This window comes from Barbatula barbatula, assembly GCF_947034865.1.
Source record: "Barbatula barbatula genome assembly, chromosome: 7".
In the NCBI taxonomy this organism is placed as follows: domain Eukaryota; kingdom Metazoa; phylum Chordata; class Actinopteri; order Cypriniformes; family Nemacheilidae; genus Barbatula; species Barbatula barbatula.
This window is the reverse complement of record NC_136770.1, coordinates 13,649,239-13,665,296: the sequence shown is the minus strand read 5'-3', so window position 1 is coordinate 13,665,296 and position 16,058 is coordinate 13,649,239. Positions and strand designations below refer to the sequence as shown.

The window sequence follows — 16,058 nt, the reverse complement described above, 5'->3', positions numbered from 1 at the left end:
GGCGAAGAATAGGCATTCCATCCATCACTAAGCACTCAAGGCAGTGGGCTGGGCGGAGTAGCCTGCCACCTTTGGCGGGCCCAAGCTGAGTTAGCCACGTGTAGCTCTAACCGACCTCAGTGCTCCAGACGTAGTAACCCCCCAGCAGGGTGGTTCCGTCTGAGATTTCGTCATGACTTGGTTCCCCTTCTGGAACCCATGACCTCCCCCAGGTGGACATCCACCTTGCGGCATCCCGCACATACCTCCCATGAGTTCTTCCCTGCCGGTAAGACCATGTTGATCCTCCACTGTTTCCCCCCTAAAGGCTGGGAACTGGTCTCCGTAGCGCACCTCCCCCTTGAGGGAATAGCGCTTAACAAGTGGTCCCGCGGTACCAGATGGCTCTCGCCAATGGAGCCGTCTGAGATGGCCGAGGGCAGGGACTACCCATCTTACTAAAGCTCTGGGACCCCCTGTCTACCTACTGGAAGGTTACAATTTCGCGAGAGCGCTACGTTTGACTCGCCTAGGCTGGTCAACGTCGCTTCGCTGGAGATTGTGACGCGGCTAGTGCCGTGGCGTTTTCAATAGGAACCCCATCTGTCGGCTTCGACACAACGTCGAGAGACCGACAGAAAGGGAATGTCTCGGTTACGTATGTAACCTCTGTTCCTGATGGAGGGAACCAGACGTTGTGTCCTTCATGCCACTACAATAGCCGTCCGCTGCAGCAGTCACGAGATGCTCTCAGGCTCCTCAGCACAAAAGGTGAATGAATGAGCACGCCGGCTCCCCTTTTATACCCGGATATCCGGGGGCGGAGCCCGGCATGCAAATTTCCTTCGCCTTTCATTGGCCTTTTCAAAACAGTCAGAGATGATTGGTTCTCAAGGGCGAACCCCATCTGTCGGCTTCGACACAACGTCTCGTTCCCTCTATCAGGGAACAGAGGTTACATACGTAACCGAGACGTTTTGTTACCCCCTTGTGGGTTTTGTTTTGTTTTTATTATCGTTATGTTCTTGTTTTGGTACACCCTCGTGGGTTTTGTTTTTATTATTTAAGTCTTGTTCACCCCTCACCGCAATAAACTGGTGGTGGTTTAGGTGTGGCGCATGTAGGAAAGAGCATGTTGAAAGTGATGAAGAATTGGTCAGAAATGTGAAGAGGTGTGAATTTAATGATATCTGTGGTGCAGTTACGGACGTAGATGAGATCAAGCTGGTTTCTTGATCGGTGAGAACCGGCTGTGGCAAGAGCGTGAGGTCGAACAAGGCGGTGAGGGTGTGAAAGTCAGGAGCATGGGGTTTTTCCCAGGTGGATGTTGAAGTCCCCAAAGACAACAAGAGGGCCGCCGTCCTTCAGGAATGATGAGAGCAGCACATCTAACTCTTCAATGAAGTTGTGAAGAGGACCTGGGGGGCTGTAAACTACAACAACACTGAGCTGAGAAGGAGAATTGATATTAACAGCTTGGTATTCAAAAGAATAGTTGTTGGATAGTGAAGATAGTAGGACATATTTCCAATTGTTGTTGATAAGCAAACCTGTAACCTCCTCTTCAAGTTTGGCGGGGAAAGTGAGAGAAGAAGTAGTTTGTGGAGAGAGCAGCCGGTATGGCTGAGTCCTCAGGACGAATCCATGTCTCAGTAAAACCTAAAATGTTAATGTTATACTGACTAGCAAAAGCATGGATGAAGTCCGTCTTGTTCACAGCTGACTGGTAGTTCCAGAGACACACAGAGAGAGACAGAGGTGTAGAACGGCAGCTGTGAATGGGATGCATGTGAGAGTGAGTGTGTCGTGCCTTGCGTCTTGGGTGAGAACACTATCTGCAGTGGACTACAGGAATACACTGGAAACACACAAGGTATCTTAAATATACTAAAGTGCCTTCCCAGTGTCCTTGCTTGATAGAGTCGCAAGTCTTTACACTTTTCGGGCTGCACATAAGCAGTTAACATCAACTTAATGTGACTTCAGTAACACAGTTCCCAACAGAAGAAAAATGCTAACACTTTAGCAATCCGTTAACTAGTAGATTAAATAAACAAGCACAAATAATCTTAACTAAGAACAGGCAACAGCCTAAGCAACAGCTTAAGCAACAGCTTAAACAAAGTAAACAGAGTCAATAGCAGACTTGCGCACTACCGCAGACTTTTGTTGACTAATCACTTCTTAAAAATCACATATTTCATGATATTGTAGATATGACAGGGAGTCTCGATCCAAAGCTTCGGTCTTGTTATATACTGTATATCTATTGTAAGTTGTTTGTTTGTAAAACATTTTTGCAGATCACCAGAATGTATACAGCGGGGGAAATAAGTATTTGACACATCAGCATTTTTACCAGTAAAGGGATTTCTAAGTGGGCTATTGACACAAAATTTCCACCAGATGTAGCCATCAGCCATCAAGTTGAGTCATAATAAATAAAGTGAAATGACACACGGAATAAGTATTGAACACACTTTATTTAATACTTTGTAGAAAAGCCTTTGTTGGTGATTACAGATTCTAGATGCCTCTTGTATGGAGAAACCAGTTGCTCAGGAGTGATTCTGGCCCATTCTTCCACACAAATAATCTTGGATGTTCCTTGGGCCTCTTTTATGAACTTTGATCTTCAGTTCTCTCCATAGATTTTCTATGGGATTTAGGTCAGGTGATTGACTGGGCCATTCAAGCTGCTTGATTTTCTTTCTTTGAAACCACTTCATTGTGTCCTTGGCCTTGTGTTTGGGATCATTGTCTTGCTGAAATGTCCACCCTCTTTTCATTTTCAGCTTTCTGGTAGATGGCAGCAGATTTTTATCCAGAATGTCCCGGTACATTTCTCCATTTATCCTGCCTTCAATAGTATGAAGTCTGCCAGTACCCCTTGCTGAAAGCAGCCCCAAACCATGATGCTTCCACCACCAAACTTAACTGTTGGTATGGTGTTCTTTGGGTGGTGGGCGGTGCCATTTCTTCTCCAAACATGGTGTGTAGAATGACTGCCAAAAAGTTCAATTTTGCTTTCATCTGACCATACTATAGTCTTCCAATAATCTACAGGCTTCTCCAAATGCTCTTTCGCAAACTTTAACCGAACCTCAACATGCTTTTTGTTCAGCAATGGAGTCTTGCGTGGTGAGCGTGCATGGATGCCATGGCAGTTCAGTGCATTGCTTATAGTTTTCTTTTAAACAACAGTAGCTGCTGATGCGAGGTCTTCCTGAAGTTCTGCCCGAGTGGTTCCTGGCTCTTGGAGAACTCTCCTGATTATTCTTAGGACTCCTCGGACAGGGATCTTACGTGGAGCACCTGATCGTGGCCGGTTTATGGTGAACTGATGCTCTTTCCGTTTCCGGATAATGGCCCTACAGAGAGTTCTTTGCTTTTACCCATCATGAAGTCTTTCCTTTGTGCCTCCTAGGTAATGATAAGCCTTTATAGGCCATCAATTAGGACTAAAGCAGCTGATATCAATTAGTACTGATAGTGGGCAGGGTTTCTCTCTCAATACTGACAGATTTCAGGTGATCTCCTGGCTTTCTATGCCATTTTACACCTTGTTAGCTTCATGTGTTCAATACTTATTCCCTGTGTCATTTCACTTTATTTTTATGACTCAACTTGTGTACTTAAATGTCCTGATTTCTTTGTACGAATTCAATATTTGGCTTGATGGCTACATCTGGTGGAAATTGTGATTCAATAGCCCACTTAGAAATCCCCTTACTGATAAAAATGCTGATGTTTCAAATACTTATTTCCCCCGCTGTATATACTTGTATTTATGACTAGTTACATGCAGCAAAAGGTTGCCCGTTTGATGGAATGGCCCAATTAGGGTTCAATACAGGATAAATTATCACTGATATATCAGTAATTATAAACAAAATAAACATTAATTTTTCTAAATTGTTAGGTCAGGTAGGACCTCTCTCTCTCTCATTTACATGCTCCAGTGGCACACCCAAGCATCTGTCCACACTCATCTGGAATCCAAGCCCAGAGGGCATCTTTCTTTCTAAGGCATAATCTTAAACTTCACTTGTTATCCCTTTCTTAATCAAACTTTGGGTAAATACATTTTGGTGTTTGCATTTGGTCTTATTTTGGGGTTTATATTGTTAAAGACAAAAGGAATTTATCATCACATTTTCTTTGGGGACAGGCTAAGACTTGCACAGGTCACAGTGTGGTCAGGGTGAAATTGTGGTGGTCTTCAGTTGCTGGCTCAGAACAAAAGAAATATACTCATCAGTTGAATATAACTTAGCTGGAAGCATATGTTGTATAATGTTTACTTTTTTACAATTATCAGTGAACAGGCCAAAAGTTTTTTACTTGGTCTCCCAGCTTTTTACCCTTGCTTCAAGAGTTTTACAATAGAGCTGATGGGTTATACTGAAGCATCATCAGTGATGGAAAAAGAACATGATGGTAGTATTGAACTATAGTGGAGGTAGGACACAGCATGGCTTAATTTTGTGTAATGACTCATGACAGATTTATTTACTAGGGTTAAATGTGAATGAAATCTCATTAATAGTCATACACATCTCATTTAATGTTAGCCAAGATATATGTTGATCTTTTAACCAAAAGGAATACTTCAAGGTTTGTGTATGTGAGAAGATTACTTTGGGAATGCACCAACACTCAAACAAGCACACACAAAGTCCTCACGCTGGTAAGAAATAGAAGCCACCTCCAATGCAATCAGGGATGGTCCCTGCCCAGTCCATTTTGAACATCTCCTGAAGCCTAAAATGTTCCACAAACTTGTGTTTAACTTGGTGAACATGTGCAATCATGCTCTCCTGCCATGCCTCAGTTTGATCTTACTACAACATTATTGATGAACTGTATGTATCTCTACTCAAAATCTCAGTATCTTCTCAGTGTTTCAGACTCAAATAAACCTCAACTGATCCGCCCTATGGGCCTAATTGCAAATGAACAAGCAAGCCCTGGGAAAATAGTGAACTAAATACACTACACTGTAAAAACATCTGTAAAAAAACAAAAATGTTCTGTGAACTGCAAAGACAGAAATATAAAGTATGTGACAAAAATACAAGGATAAATATTCAATAGTTTTTCCAAATTCTTTTGTAAATGTGTTGTCTTGTTCTGTAATTTTATAGTTTTTGACCGTATTTCCAAACCATACTTTGCCCCATTTGTAAATTTGTAGTCTTTTTGTTTATTTTACGGGTTTTGACTGTAAAACAGCAGTAATCTTTCACGTGGTAAATCTGAGAAATCTAAAATTACAGAATACCAGGTGTATGAAGACTCTTCTGTGTACCTGTCAGTCTGCTGTTTAAGCAGTTAAAACATGTTTAAGGCATTCTGCACTCTCATTATCACCCATCACTTTCACTTAGGTAAAGAGAACCCACGATATACATATTTCCCAGATGGACCCCTAAGCCCATGTAGTTTTCCTCCAGTTTTTAGAAAAAACATTAAAGGGCAACACTGTATATTAATGAACAAGATGAGCTTATAGAAGCATACAGTGCCTAAAGTTCCTGACCAAAGAATATTTAGACAAACAAACAATGAGGTTGTGTGACAATAACAGCGAACAAACTCAAGGTGTTACACACAACCCACACATGCCATACATGCATATAAGTGCGTGCATATTTTGTCATGTGGTTACAGGGCAGATGGTGAAATGTCAAAGAGCTAATAAATCACTGAGCGTTCCTAAGTCAGAAGTGATGATGCCCCAGCACTGCTTCCCATATGAGATTAAATAACTTCATTTGTTTGTTTTCATTTTAGTATCAGTCCAATAAGCAAACCATTGGTCATTTTAAAATCCGATTCTTGACTACATAATTGTTCATATTTTGTCATGTTAAAACGATTAAAATATATGTTGCTACTGAACTAAAATATAATCAATGACTGAAATTATACCATTATTGCCAGAACATGACAAGCAACAAGGTAACCACTAGAAAGCATTCCAACGCATTTGCCTTTCTCTCACTGTTTTAGTTACCCCATTACTCTTTCATTACCCCAGCACTTCCAAAGCTGGAATCACAAAGAACTGCTTTCAGATCCACGTGGAAGTGAAGAGATGACATTTGCCGCTTACTTGAATTGCCTTATCAATCAACAACAAGGCGGATAGACAAAGACACATTTTAAAAGGGCAGACACCACATTCAGGTAGTGCACATCCTTATTTTTGTGGCAGTGAAATTAATGGTTAACCCTAGAATTCCAATATACAAAACATGATTTGGTGTTACAATTTTTTTTTAAAAAGGATCTTGGAATGCTAAGTAAAAGATGATCTCAAGGGAGATAAATGTACTGTCAGTTTAATGAAGTACCTTTTCTTCTGAATAAATTATTTAAATTGTGTGTATTAACAGTTCAGTTTAACTATTTACAGACATATTTATGTTAATAATAGTGCTTTCAAGATTTTTGACTTAACTTTAAAAAACGTGGTGTTGCTAGTGTTGTACTCTACTAGTTAAGCAACAGGAGAGAGTATGCGCCTGAATGTAGCCCATTTATGACGTAAGTATTCAAGAACTTTTATGGGACACACTACATACATGAAGGGTAGCGTTACGTTTATTTATATACATGGTTGGTGGATATTAGTCACACTTCAGGTTACACAGAGATCAAAGCGCACAGATGCACAACACGTGTGTGAGGGAGAGGGTTTTTGAGGTACCATAGGCACCATTGTTTTGTTTATATAACATTTAACTGTTCCTTTCAAGCTACACAATAGGACCTATAGGACCTATTAGCGTACAATAATGTACCCAAAAAGGTACAATATTTTATGTTTTGTACGGGTAAAGATTCAAATAAAAATGATTGATTCAGTATAGTGTGGAAGAACTAGATTGGTCTGCATAAAACCCAGACCTGAACCCAGCTGAACAAATGATAAACAATCATCACCCAAATCCCATCAATGACTTCTACACAGGGGTACAGTCATTTCAGGAAAGGAGAAAGCCAAAACTGATGCAACAAAGATGGAACCTTATTGTTGTATTGGTATAGAATGATTGTATTTTTATTGGAATATAATGTTTATTATAAAGGGCTTCTTATACTTTTGTGCATAGTGTATATTCATAACAAACTCAAAAACAGACCAAACAAAAAAGAAGACACATAAAAAAGCTGAAAGAAAGAAAGCAAGGGTTGCCTGAAGTATTTGCATTTAGTGTATTTCACAATATTTAGTGTGTTTGTATGAAAGATTAAGAACAGTCCAACAATGTCTAGCTAGATGTCAGTAAAATGGTTTCACTTGACTAAATAGGCATTCACAGTCACATTTATCAAATTCAAACATATCTATCGTATAATGTATGTCTCAATCTGATTGTGTCTGTACATTTGACACTTTCATTTGTCACTTTCAAATTCTGCGTGCAAATGTCTTAGTGTTTGTTATTGTGGAGTAAAAACAAAACGGATAAAGCAGTTCAAGTTCAAGTTTCAGTTAAAGTGCTTAATTATAGTGGCTAATTAGTTAAAAAATGATGCAACTGCTGTTATATAAGCAAAGGTTTACTGACAACATCTGACAGACGTATTTATTGTATTACAGTCTAGCATGCTGCATCAAAATAATCTATTACGGTAAATCTATCAGAAATGCATTAGGTTCAATTATCAAATTATTTATTTGATAAATATTTAATGAATCATCTGTTAACCCTAGTCTTATTTAGATGCATTGCATATACTGTATACCAAACAACAGTATACAGTGTATGAAATGGTTGAATTGTAAAAAACAATTCAGGCGGATGAGGTGCTCAAATATTTGATTATTTACAGACTATTTCTATTATTAAATGTAAATTATAATAATTATAAATGGGATGGTATGGGGTTGATTGTTGGTTTTACAGAAGGGATGCTTTTTGTTGGTTTCTTCAACAAGGGAGAAGCCATCCCCTCGCATCCATTTACATTTAGTCATTTAGCAGAAGCTTTTATCTAAAAACGACTTTAAGGGAGCAAAACAGCAATATATCATACAGGAGCAATAATACAATAGGTGCTAAAACTAATACGTTTCCACAAAAGCCAGGACAATACCTTGCCGGTGTCGGCATCCACCCTAAAATCAAGACCTGAGTGTATATGGACATTACTGCCTCTTGAACCAGTTGCTTTTCTCCCAGATAGCAAAGGTAATTGATTTAATGTATCCAGTTTAACTTTAAATCAACATTAAATCATTAATCTTTGCTATTTGGGTTTTTAGACTATAAGTTGTCTGTCATATTAATAATAGTTTTCATTTTATGATAAGTGATGCATATTCAAAACATCGTTTTTATGCAGTGCTACATTCATTAAAGTGTAAAAGGCAGAGAAATTACACTACCCATACAAACCCATGATTAAGAAAGAAAAAACTCTGCAACCACCCTCTGCTGGTGGGATTAGATATAATTTAAAGTGTTAATCTCTCACATCCTAAATTATGGACTGTTTAAAAAAAATTATGTATTTTATATTATAAATGTATATATTACTACAAATCTCATTCCCTTATGTTTCTGGTGTCTTCGTTAAGTAACATTATCATTATTAACATTAAACATTCTGATTGTTTTTTGAGCATACAAAACTTAGCACCATTATGTATCATACCACAGGGCCATACATACGAGTTCCCTTAAAAACTGATTTTTTTAAACGAACAAATAAAGTGGGTGGAGAGTGCTTCATCAACCCACAGTTGCAGAACTCTTTGTGATGTTATTAATAACAATATCTACCCTGCAGCATCTGAATAAGAATGACTGTAGAACACAGTACAGCAGTTTCACAACTTATTGAATAATTCAACCCTTTTCACTCACAAAATTCTACACATCCTTTGATCCGTGCATTGTAGTTTACAAAAAATGTTGGCTCATTGGTAATGCTGTTATAAGTGCATTTTAGTTTTGCTTAACATTAACACAATATCAAAATCCATTCTGGAGTTCAATGTTCTTCAAAAGATCCTCAGGAAGACTTTGGTCCTTTTTTCCCTTTAAAAGTTCCTGTGCCCCGCTTATGGTATTGCTGCATACGCAAGACCGGATAAGATGTACTCACAGGGTTTGTGTCGTGTTTGTAGTGACTGGGGGTGTTTTCTTGTTCGGGTCGAAGGCTTATTATATCCAGGGAGGTGTTTGGACAGTAAAGGGAAGGAAGATTGCTTCGTGTTCGCTGTTGATCGGGCTGCACATGAGTGTGTGACAGCTTTTGAGAATGAAGTTCTGCAGGGTTGGGAAAAACACAGCAAGAGGAAGGTAAGACCAGTCTATGGGGGCGTTTTCTCAGTTTAGGGCGATAGGTCAATGAATGCTGCAATGTGGCTTTGTGGGAAGAAAGGATAGACCAAGCCTTCTTTGGAACTTCTGATTGATTCTCTTTGTCAGAAGAGCATTGGCTGGGGTTCAAAGAAGACCGGTAGTGACTGGTGGATTTTGACAGTGGTTCAGGTTGAGACTGGATGAGAGGTTTGTAAACAGCTGCACGGGGACGTCTGATTGGAGTTCCCTCTACTAGAAGATTCACTCCCACATATTGAGGAACCTCTACGGCTGCCTGCAGAAATCGGATATTAAGTACATAGCACATGTATTTGTATTATTTCTTCATATTAACAGGTTACAGTTTTGACAATATTTTTGTTAAAGCAGAAAATCTCTCTTTGTTACAGTAAAAACATGTCTACTGTAGGTTTATATACCTGCAATATATGCTATACAATGTGTGTACGGTACCTGTTTGTATATAAGCTGGAAGCCACCAGTGTGAGTGTTGCGGTCACAGCGTCGGTCCAGCACAACGCGCAATGTGTCTTTCTGTACAGCGGGGCAGAGTCGAGCCGTGACCTTTGTGGAGGTTGCCATAGTAGGGCTGGCATTGATCTCCAACAACCAAGGTCGTAGATCACGTCCTAGCATGAAGTCTGCTCCGTAGAGCTCAAAACTGGCTTTTCGAGGTTCCACGCTGTCCTGTGCAGTCAACAGTGTTTGGATCACGGCCTTCTGCATGCCTGGTACTACCACCCCCTCCCACAGGTAACCACGACCTGAAGCAGCCAACCAGGACCGGAACTGAGAACAGGACCACATGCACTCTTCAGGCAGAGAAGGGTCACGATCTGGGCTTGGCTGAAAATGCTTCTGAATGGAGTTATTACAGAGATGGACAGAGCTGAGGGTACAGAAAAATAGAAAAGATCTTAGCATTCCCAGGCAACTGACACCTAAGAAATTCTTCTTAATGTTTGTTGTTTGATTTCTTACTTGTCTAATGTATGAGTGGAGTAGGGTTGGGTAGAAAAACGGAGGTAGCATTCGCGGTAGAACCACACTGTGAGAGGGTTCCAGTCTGTGACCAGGAACCACTGCCTTATATCAAACTTAGTGCCATGCACAAGCAGAGGCCGTTCCAAGTACTTCTGCACCACCCACTTACTGTCCTTTATAAGGGCGAGGTCTCCATCTACTAAACTCAATATCTCATCCAGCTTCTTCATGCATATTATACCTACAAATACCACATGCACAGATAATATTTCAGAGTAAGTGAAATAGTTTTGTATTGTATTTGTATTTGTAAAATGATTGGGATTATTAATGAATAGCTTTATCCAGATATTACAGACTTGAGACATACAACTGCGCACTTTATAATATACCTCGGCCCCGTGACTTGGCCCCAGGTTTAATGATCCAGATGTTGCAGAGTCCATCAGTCTCCAACTGAGGGCAAACTTGACGCATGTGTACCAGCATACATTTACAACGCTCCACGTATTCTTCATTTACCTCTATCTTCACTCTACCTTCACTAAAATAAAGAAATGTAATGCTATTTTGAAATTTAGTTTTCATTTACAATGACCATTTTCCAGCCTCTTTCCAGCCTTATCCCAAATGCTGTGAAATCCTTAAAAGTGTGCGACAAGGAATGGTCGTCACAAAAAAGGGGCTTCTGACCAACCTTAAATGGGCCATTTCCCCTTTTGTAAGGAGGAGCCTCGTATTTAGGTGTTTGGGAACTATTGTATCTATACTATAGTATCTGTTCTACTCAATCTTTATTAGGGCACTAGGACTCAGAAGCAATTTGCTAGAGGGTTCATATTAGCAAAGGAATTCAGTTCTGAGTTAAACCCCCTAATTTCTTAACCAATTAAGATTCCTAGATGGGATCCCACCCTATTGGCTGATATGTTTGTACATTCAGGGGTCAGTCAGCTGTCACTGTCTGTACGATGGGGGATGCATGTTAAACGGCTTGGGCTGAGCATCTGTTACCTCCTCCCCTTCAACTGTCAGTCTCCTGCCAGTTCCCTTTTAAAATCCAAAACATTCCTATACATCCAATCAAATCGCAGAGAAAGACGAAAGCCACGCCCACAAATGTTTCTCATTAGAAATTCCATTTCAGAAACTTTCACAACTTCCAGTTCACGGGGACTTTAAAAACCTTCTGAATTCACATGGGTATTTAAACCACCAAATGTGCACATCTAATCTATCAGTATGGTTAAAAGTTGATTTTTAATAATAAGGTTGATATTTACTTACAGAAGAAACTTAATGTGTTGACAAATAGCATGGTTTAAATTTGTTTTGCTAATATTAGTTTGCATTATTGCATTAACAATATTAACAAATCAATAATGCTTTTTCCTAATTTGTTTAAAGTCATCATGAAATCAAGCAGGAAATTTCTTGGTGTTTTACACAGTGTTGCAGTGAGTATTATAAATGATTTATCAGTGCACACAACTATTTTTTCGAAAATTAATTTAGCACTTGTAATCTTTAATCAAAAACATTAAGCTCCTCTCCCCCTCTCAACAACAACTCTTTACCACATGACGTCAGCAACAAAAAAGAGGTAAGACTCTACTGACTGTCCAATGGCCAGGCATTTTTTGCCCCCCCCCCTTTAGGCCCAATTTACAACAAACCAATCAAAATGGGAAAGGCAAAATAAAGCCCCGCCCTACATTTTGTTTTCAAGCTGTTTCACTCTGAAATACGTCACGATACGAAAAAGACGTCAATTGCATCTTCAGTTTCATGATGACTTTAAAGCTGAGCTAACTTTAATGATCAAGATATTTAGTATAAACATAAAAATACTCACTGAATAACTAAATAGTAATTCTGAAGAAACACCTTCCACTGTTCCTCTGAGAGGGTAGGTACAGTTTGCAAAGTGACGTCTATGTCGCAGTGTTCTAAACTGTTCAAATAATCCTGACAAACATGCAATGCATTGTCAATCAACGAAACTCCCACTCTCTGAATGGTGTGTTTCTTACGTGGCTTGCTTACACCTACAAAGGAGGAAAACCAGTTAGAATATATGTGTGAATTCTAATAGTGTGTACATGTAAGAATGTTACATACCAGGAAATGTAGAATCATGCATCTCTCCTGTTCTCACCCGCTCCAAATCGCCTCCATATCTCTCCACAACATATAGCAGCAGACTTGTACATGCAGTTCGTCTAAAGTCCTCTGTAAATCAAGATAAAACATAAACATTTCTCATTCCTCCAGGATCAATCTAAGGTTAGGGTTACCTGGAGAGGGTCAGCGGTCATAAATACAAATTGTCCCTGAGAGCAAAGCACTTAACTCTTGATTGCTCCAATGCTATGGGTGTAGTATAAATCACTTTTGAAAGAATAAGCATCTTTTAAATCACAAGAGACCAGATGACCAAGCAAGAAGATCAATAAAGGCAAGGACAGTTCTTCTAGACTAAAAGAACTGACCAATAAAAGCATGTTTCTCATCCTCCGCTCCCAGTCTATAGCAGCGTGGGAAAAAATGATCAGGGTCAGCTGTGTCAAACCACTGCAGATTTCTTAAACTCACACACAAGCCAACCTGATGAAAAGAAAGATTACACAATAATGAATAAACAACAGAACTATATTTTACTTTGGCAAACTGTTATTTGTTGAGTTATGATGAACCTTGGTGGTAAAAGATACCGCCTTTGCGTAATGATTGGTCATCTGATCTTTATGTAAAGACCGACAATCGATTGAATCCCTCTTTGTTGTCCAGTACAAATATGAGGTCTCATTGCGAACCAGCCGCGACTAGGGATTTAAAATAAGAAACTGATGTTAATAAACTGTTCTTAAAATAATAATCCAATAAGTCAGTTGCTATAGCAACCATCATCAAAATGTAATTTCACATCTTACCATTAGGTCATACATGTCATCTGCATCCTCATTCCTCTCTCCTTCCTCTCCTAAGTAAGCACAGAAACAGATAAGGCTGTTTGACAGCAGTCAGTGACTAAAAGAGTGATATAGCACAGACGTGTTGGAACAGGTGATGGTGTCAGGTTATCAGACTATCATATCAAGTTTAAAATGACAGAGGGTCATTAACTAAACAGTTACATTTCTTAGTCCCACTCTAAACGTACTGCACATTTTACTTCACAGGTACAGAAACAAGCATGTCTTATCTGTCTAGTCACATTAAATGGTGATGTACACAGTCTCAGTCCTGTCCTTCCAGATACTCTCACCATCACCATCACTGCTGTCAGCCTCATCTGTAGCCTCAGTCTCCTGTTCCCCATGCAGTCGGAGCTGTGGATAAGAGGGCCGGGGTAGTCGACGTTCCACCCATCCTCTCGCACGTAGGGCAGCGCGGATGACAGGGTATGGGCCTTGAATTGAGAACACCTTCTTTTCCTGCAGGAGTATAAGCAATCAATTGAATGTTCATGGTTATCATGTCAATGGCAGAATAATAACAAAAGTTGCCATGCAGTTCTTTTAAACAGTGCTGATGAATTCATTACTATTCATTTGTTTTAGAAAAACTAACCTTTATTGCCTTGTCCACTAAAGTCTTAGCTGTCCTCAGTCTATCCCCATTAATCAGAGGCAGATTTATATAACTACAGCGAACTCTTCCCTCCAAGGAGGACACTGAAACAAACATACACATGATGTTATTGTTTATTATTTTATTGGTAAACAAGAGAGATAATTTGCAACATTTAAATAGGTGGTGTACCTGGTATGTGCTGCATGATCCAGAATTTTAAGTCTCACATAATTTCTCAACTAAAGGTAAAAAGAATGAATGAAATTACCTTTATTGCCATTTTCATACACTCTGTCACCCCCTCCCCCCACACACCTACACTCACAATGGGATAGGTAAAAGCTGTTGGCGGATAAAATGAGACGCGCACACAATGCATAGTTAAACACTATAATTTGCCATCGCCTGGAGACAGCTCACAAAACACTGAGTCTATGTACATTCCTTCCTAACTAAGAACAGTTATAGCCTACAGGGTCTAAAGTAATTACCAAGACTATATTACATTCTTATTTTAATGGTTAACATATTCACATGACATTATAAAAGTTATAGCCTAATTAAATAACATGGATAAACTCCACAGATCCGATTGCGACAAAAATGAACAGAAGAAATTCAGTGAGCAAAATCACCTGGATTACCACGGTCGCCTGTGGTTATGGCACCTGCAGAAACCTTCTGTCGAAATCGATTAGGTCACCGGTGCACAGCCCGCAGAGCTGCTGATGAAAGCTCAATCAGCACCTGCGCACTTCACACATACTAGCTCCAGCTTGGTGTTTACATCACCCCTAACAACGGTCTCCTAGAAACGGATGCGCCTTTCGGTAAGTCAGACGGAACTCGTAACGCTACAGCTAGAGACGGAGGAAGTATTTTCAATTGCTAACAAAAGCAGCTTTTGTATTACCGGACATATTTAAATATCAACTTGTATTACGATCTTGGCTGCATTAGGTTAAAAAACGGTATGGTTATAAATAAGTACGAACATTAGTGTTGAATTTAATGCCAGGGGGGTTGAGCTCATTAGCCTAGTCAGTGATTTCCCATGCTACACAATAATAGCCCTAACACTCGCTATATGAATGGACGAGTGTTAACCGAGGATATTTTTGCCCGTTAAAATCTAACCATAATCAGTGTCTTAAGAGTTGTTTGTCAAAGCGTCGTATCATCTCCGCATGATAGCTTTGCTAAAACACAGAGGGCACACTTGTCATTCAGTATGTTAAAGCCTAATGTGCGGCTCATTATTTAAATTTAAGTCCAATCAAATATTTTTAAAATACATTTGAGATACAAATACATTAAAAGGTCACAATGTACAAGACGACGTCTTTACACATTTTTTCCGCATCCCACTAGATGGCAATGTATGCCTTTTAAAGTTGAAGAGAAGCTTAATACGACCAGTGTGAAAGATGTATTCAGAATTGGTAAATAACTTTTCAGAAGTCAACCACTTTAATAAAAAATATTGAATGTATGCTTAGCCTTTTTAACACATTGCTCTCTAATCAACAATCAGCACTTTTGCTCTAAAATGATCAGTCAATCAAAACTATGGTTTACAAGTCCATTATCATATGCGGCTGAAAAATATGCAGACTTCACAGAAATGATAGCCTATTCAAACAATGCTTTATTCTGGAGGGCAAACAATGCTTTAACAATGCTGGAGATTCCTATAGGCGCCGAACCGCATCAATCGAGTTACAGCTTCAGCAACAGTCCCGGTTCGAGCTCTCTGATTGGCTAATCGACATATGATGCTGCGCCTTCTGTACCTCTTTGCAAGTCCTGTAGAGCGCGCGCACCTAACCTAACAACAGCGTTAAAGTACAGACAGGTTGATTGCGCGTATTATGTCCTAGCGTTAGTTTGACACGGCACTGCGTGTACTTAATGTCTCCCGCGTTATCGTTTATGCATCAAGTCATTTAAAGTTATGCTCTAGGAACTAATAATCCAATCAGCGTCACTGTCCGTTCTCTGGAGGCTGCTTTGCTCCATCGCCGCACCTCTGATTAAGACTGAATCTCAGAGGCTAAGTTAACCATGCCTGCCGAAAACAGCGACCAGGAGAGCATGCTGAGCTATCAGGTAGCTAAAATGATGCGTATTTATCCTGCTTACTGAGCCTTTATTTTCCCTTCCAGTAACTCAAAG

The 16,058-nt window shown here is 39.6% G+C and overlaps 1 protein-coding gene across 1 annotated transcript; it reads right to left on the bottom strand.

The window, feature by feature from the left end:
- Positions 1-9,009: 9,009 nt before the first annotated feature.
- ttll3 (tubulin tyrosine ligase-like family, member 3) lies at positions 9,010-14,088 on the bottom strand (the record flags this gene model as incomplete). The annotated part of the gene is made up of 12 exons (XM_079461023.1): positions 9,010-9,597; positions 9,777-10,212; positions 10,305-10,548; positions 10,700-10,851; positions 12,163-12,355; positions 12,429-12,539; positions 12,800-12,914; positions 13,004-13,132; positions 13,241-13,290; positions 13,570-13,744; positions 13,881-13,984; positions 14,073-14,088. The coding sequence occupies 12 exons, from the start codon at positions 14,086-14,088 to the stop codon at positions 9,010-9,012; spliced, it is 2,313 nt and encodes a 770-aa protein (XP_079317149.1).
- Positions 14,089-16,058: the final 1,970 nt, after the last annotated feature.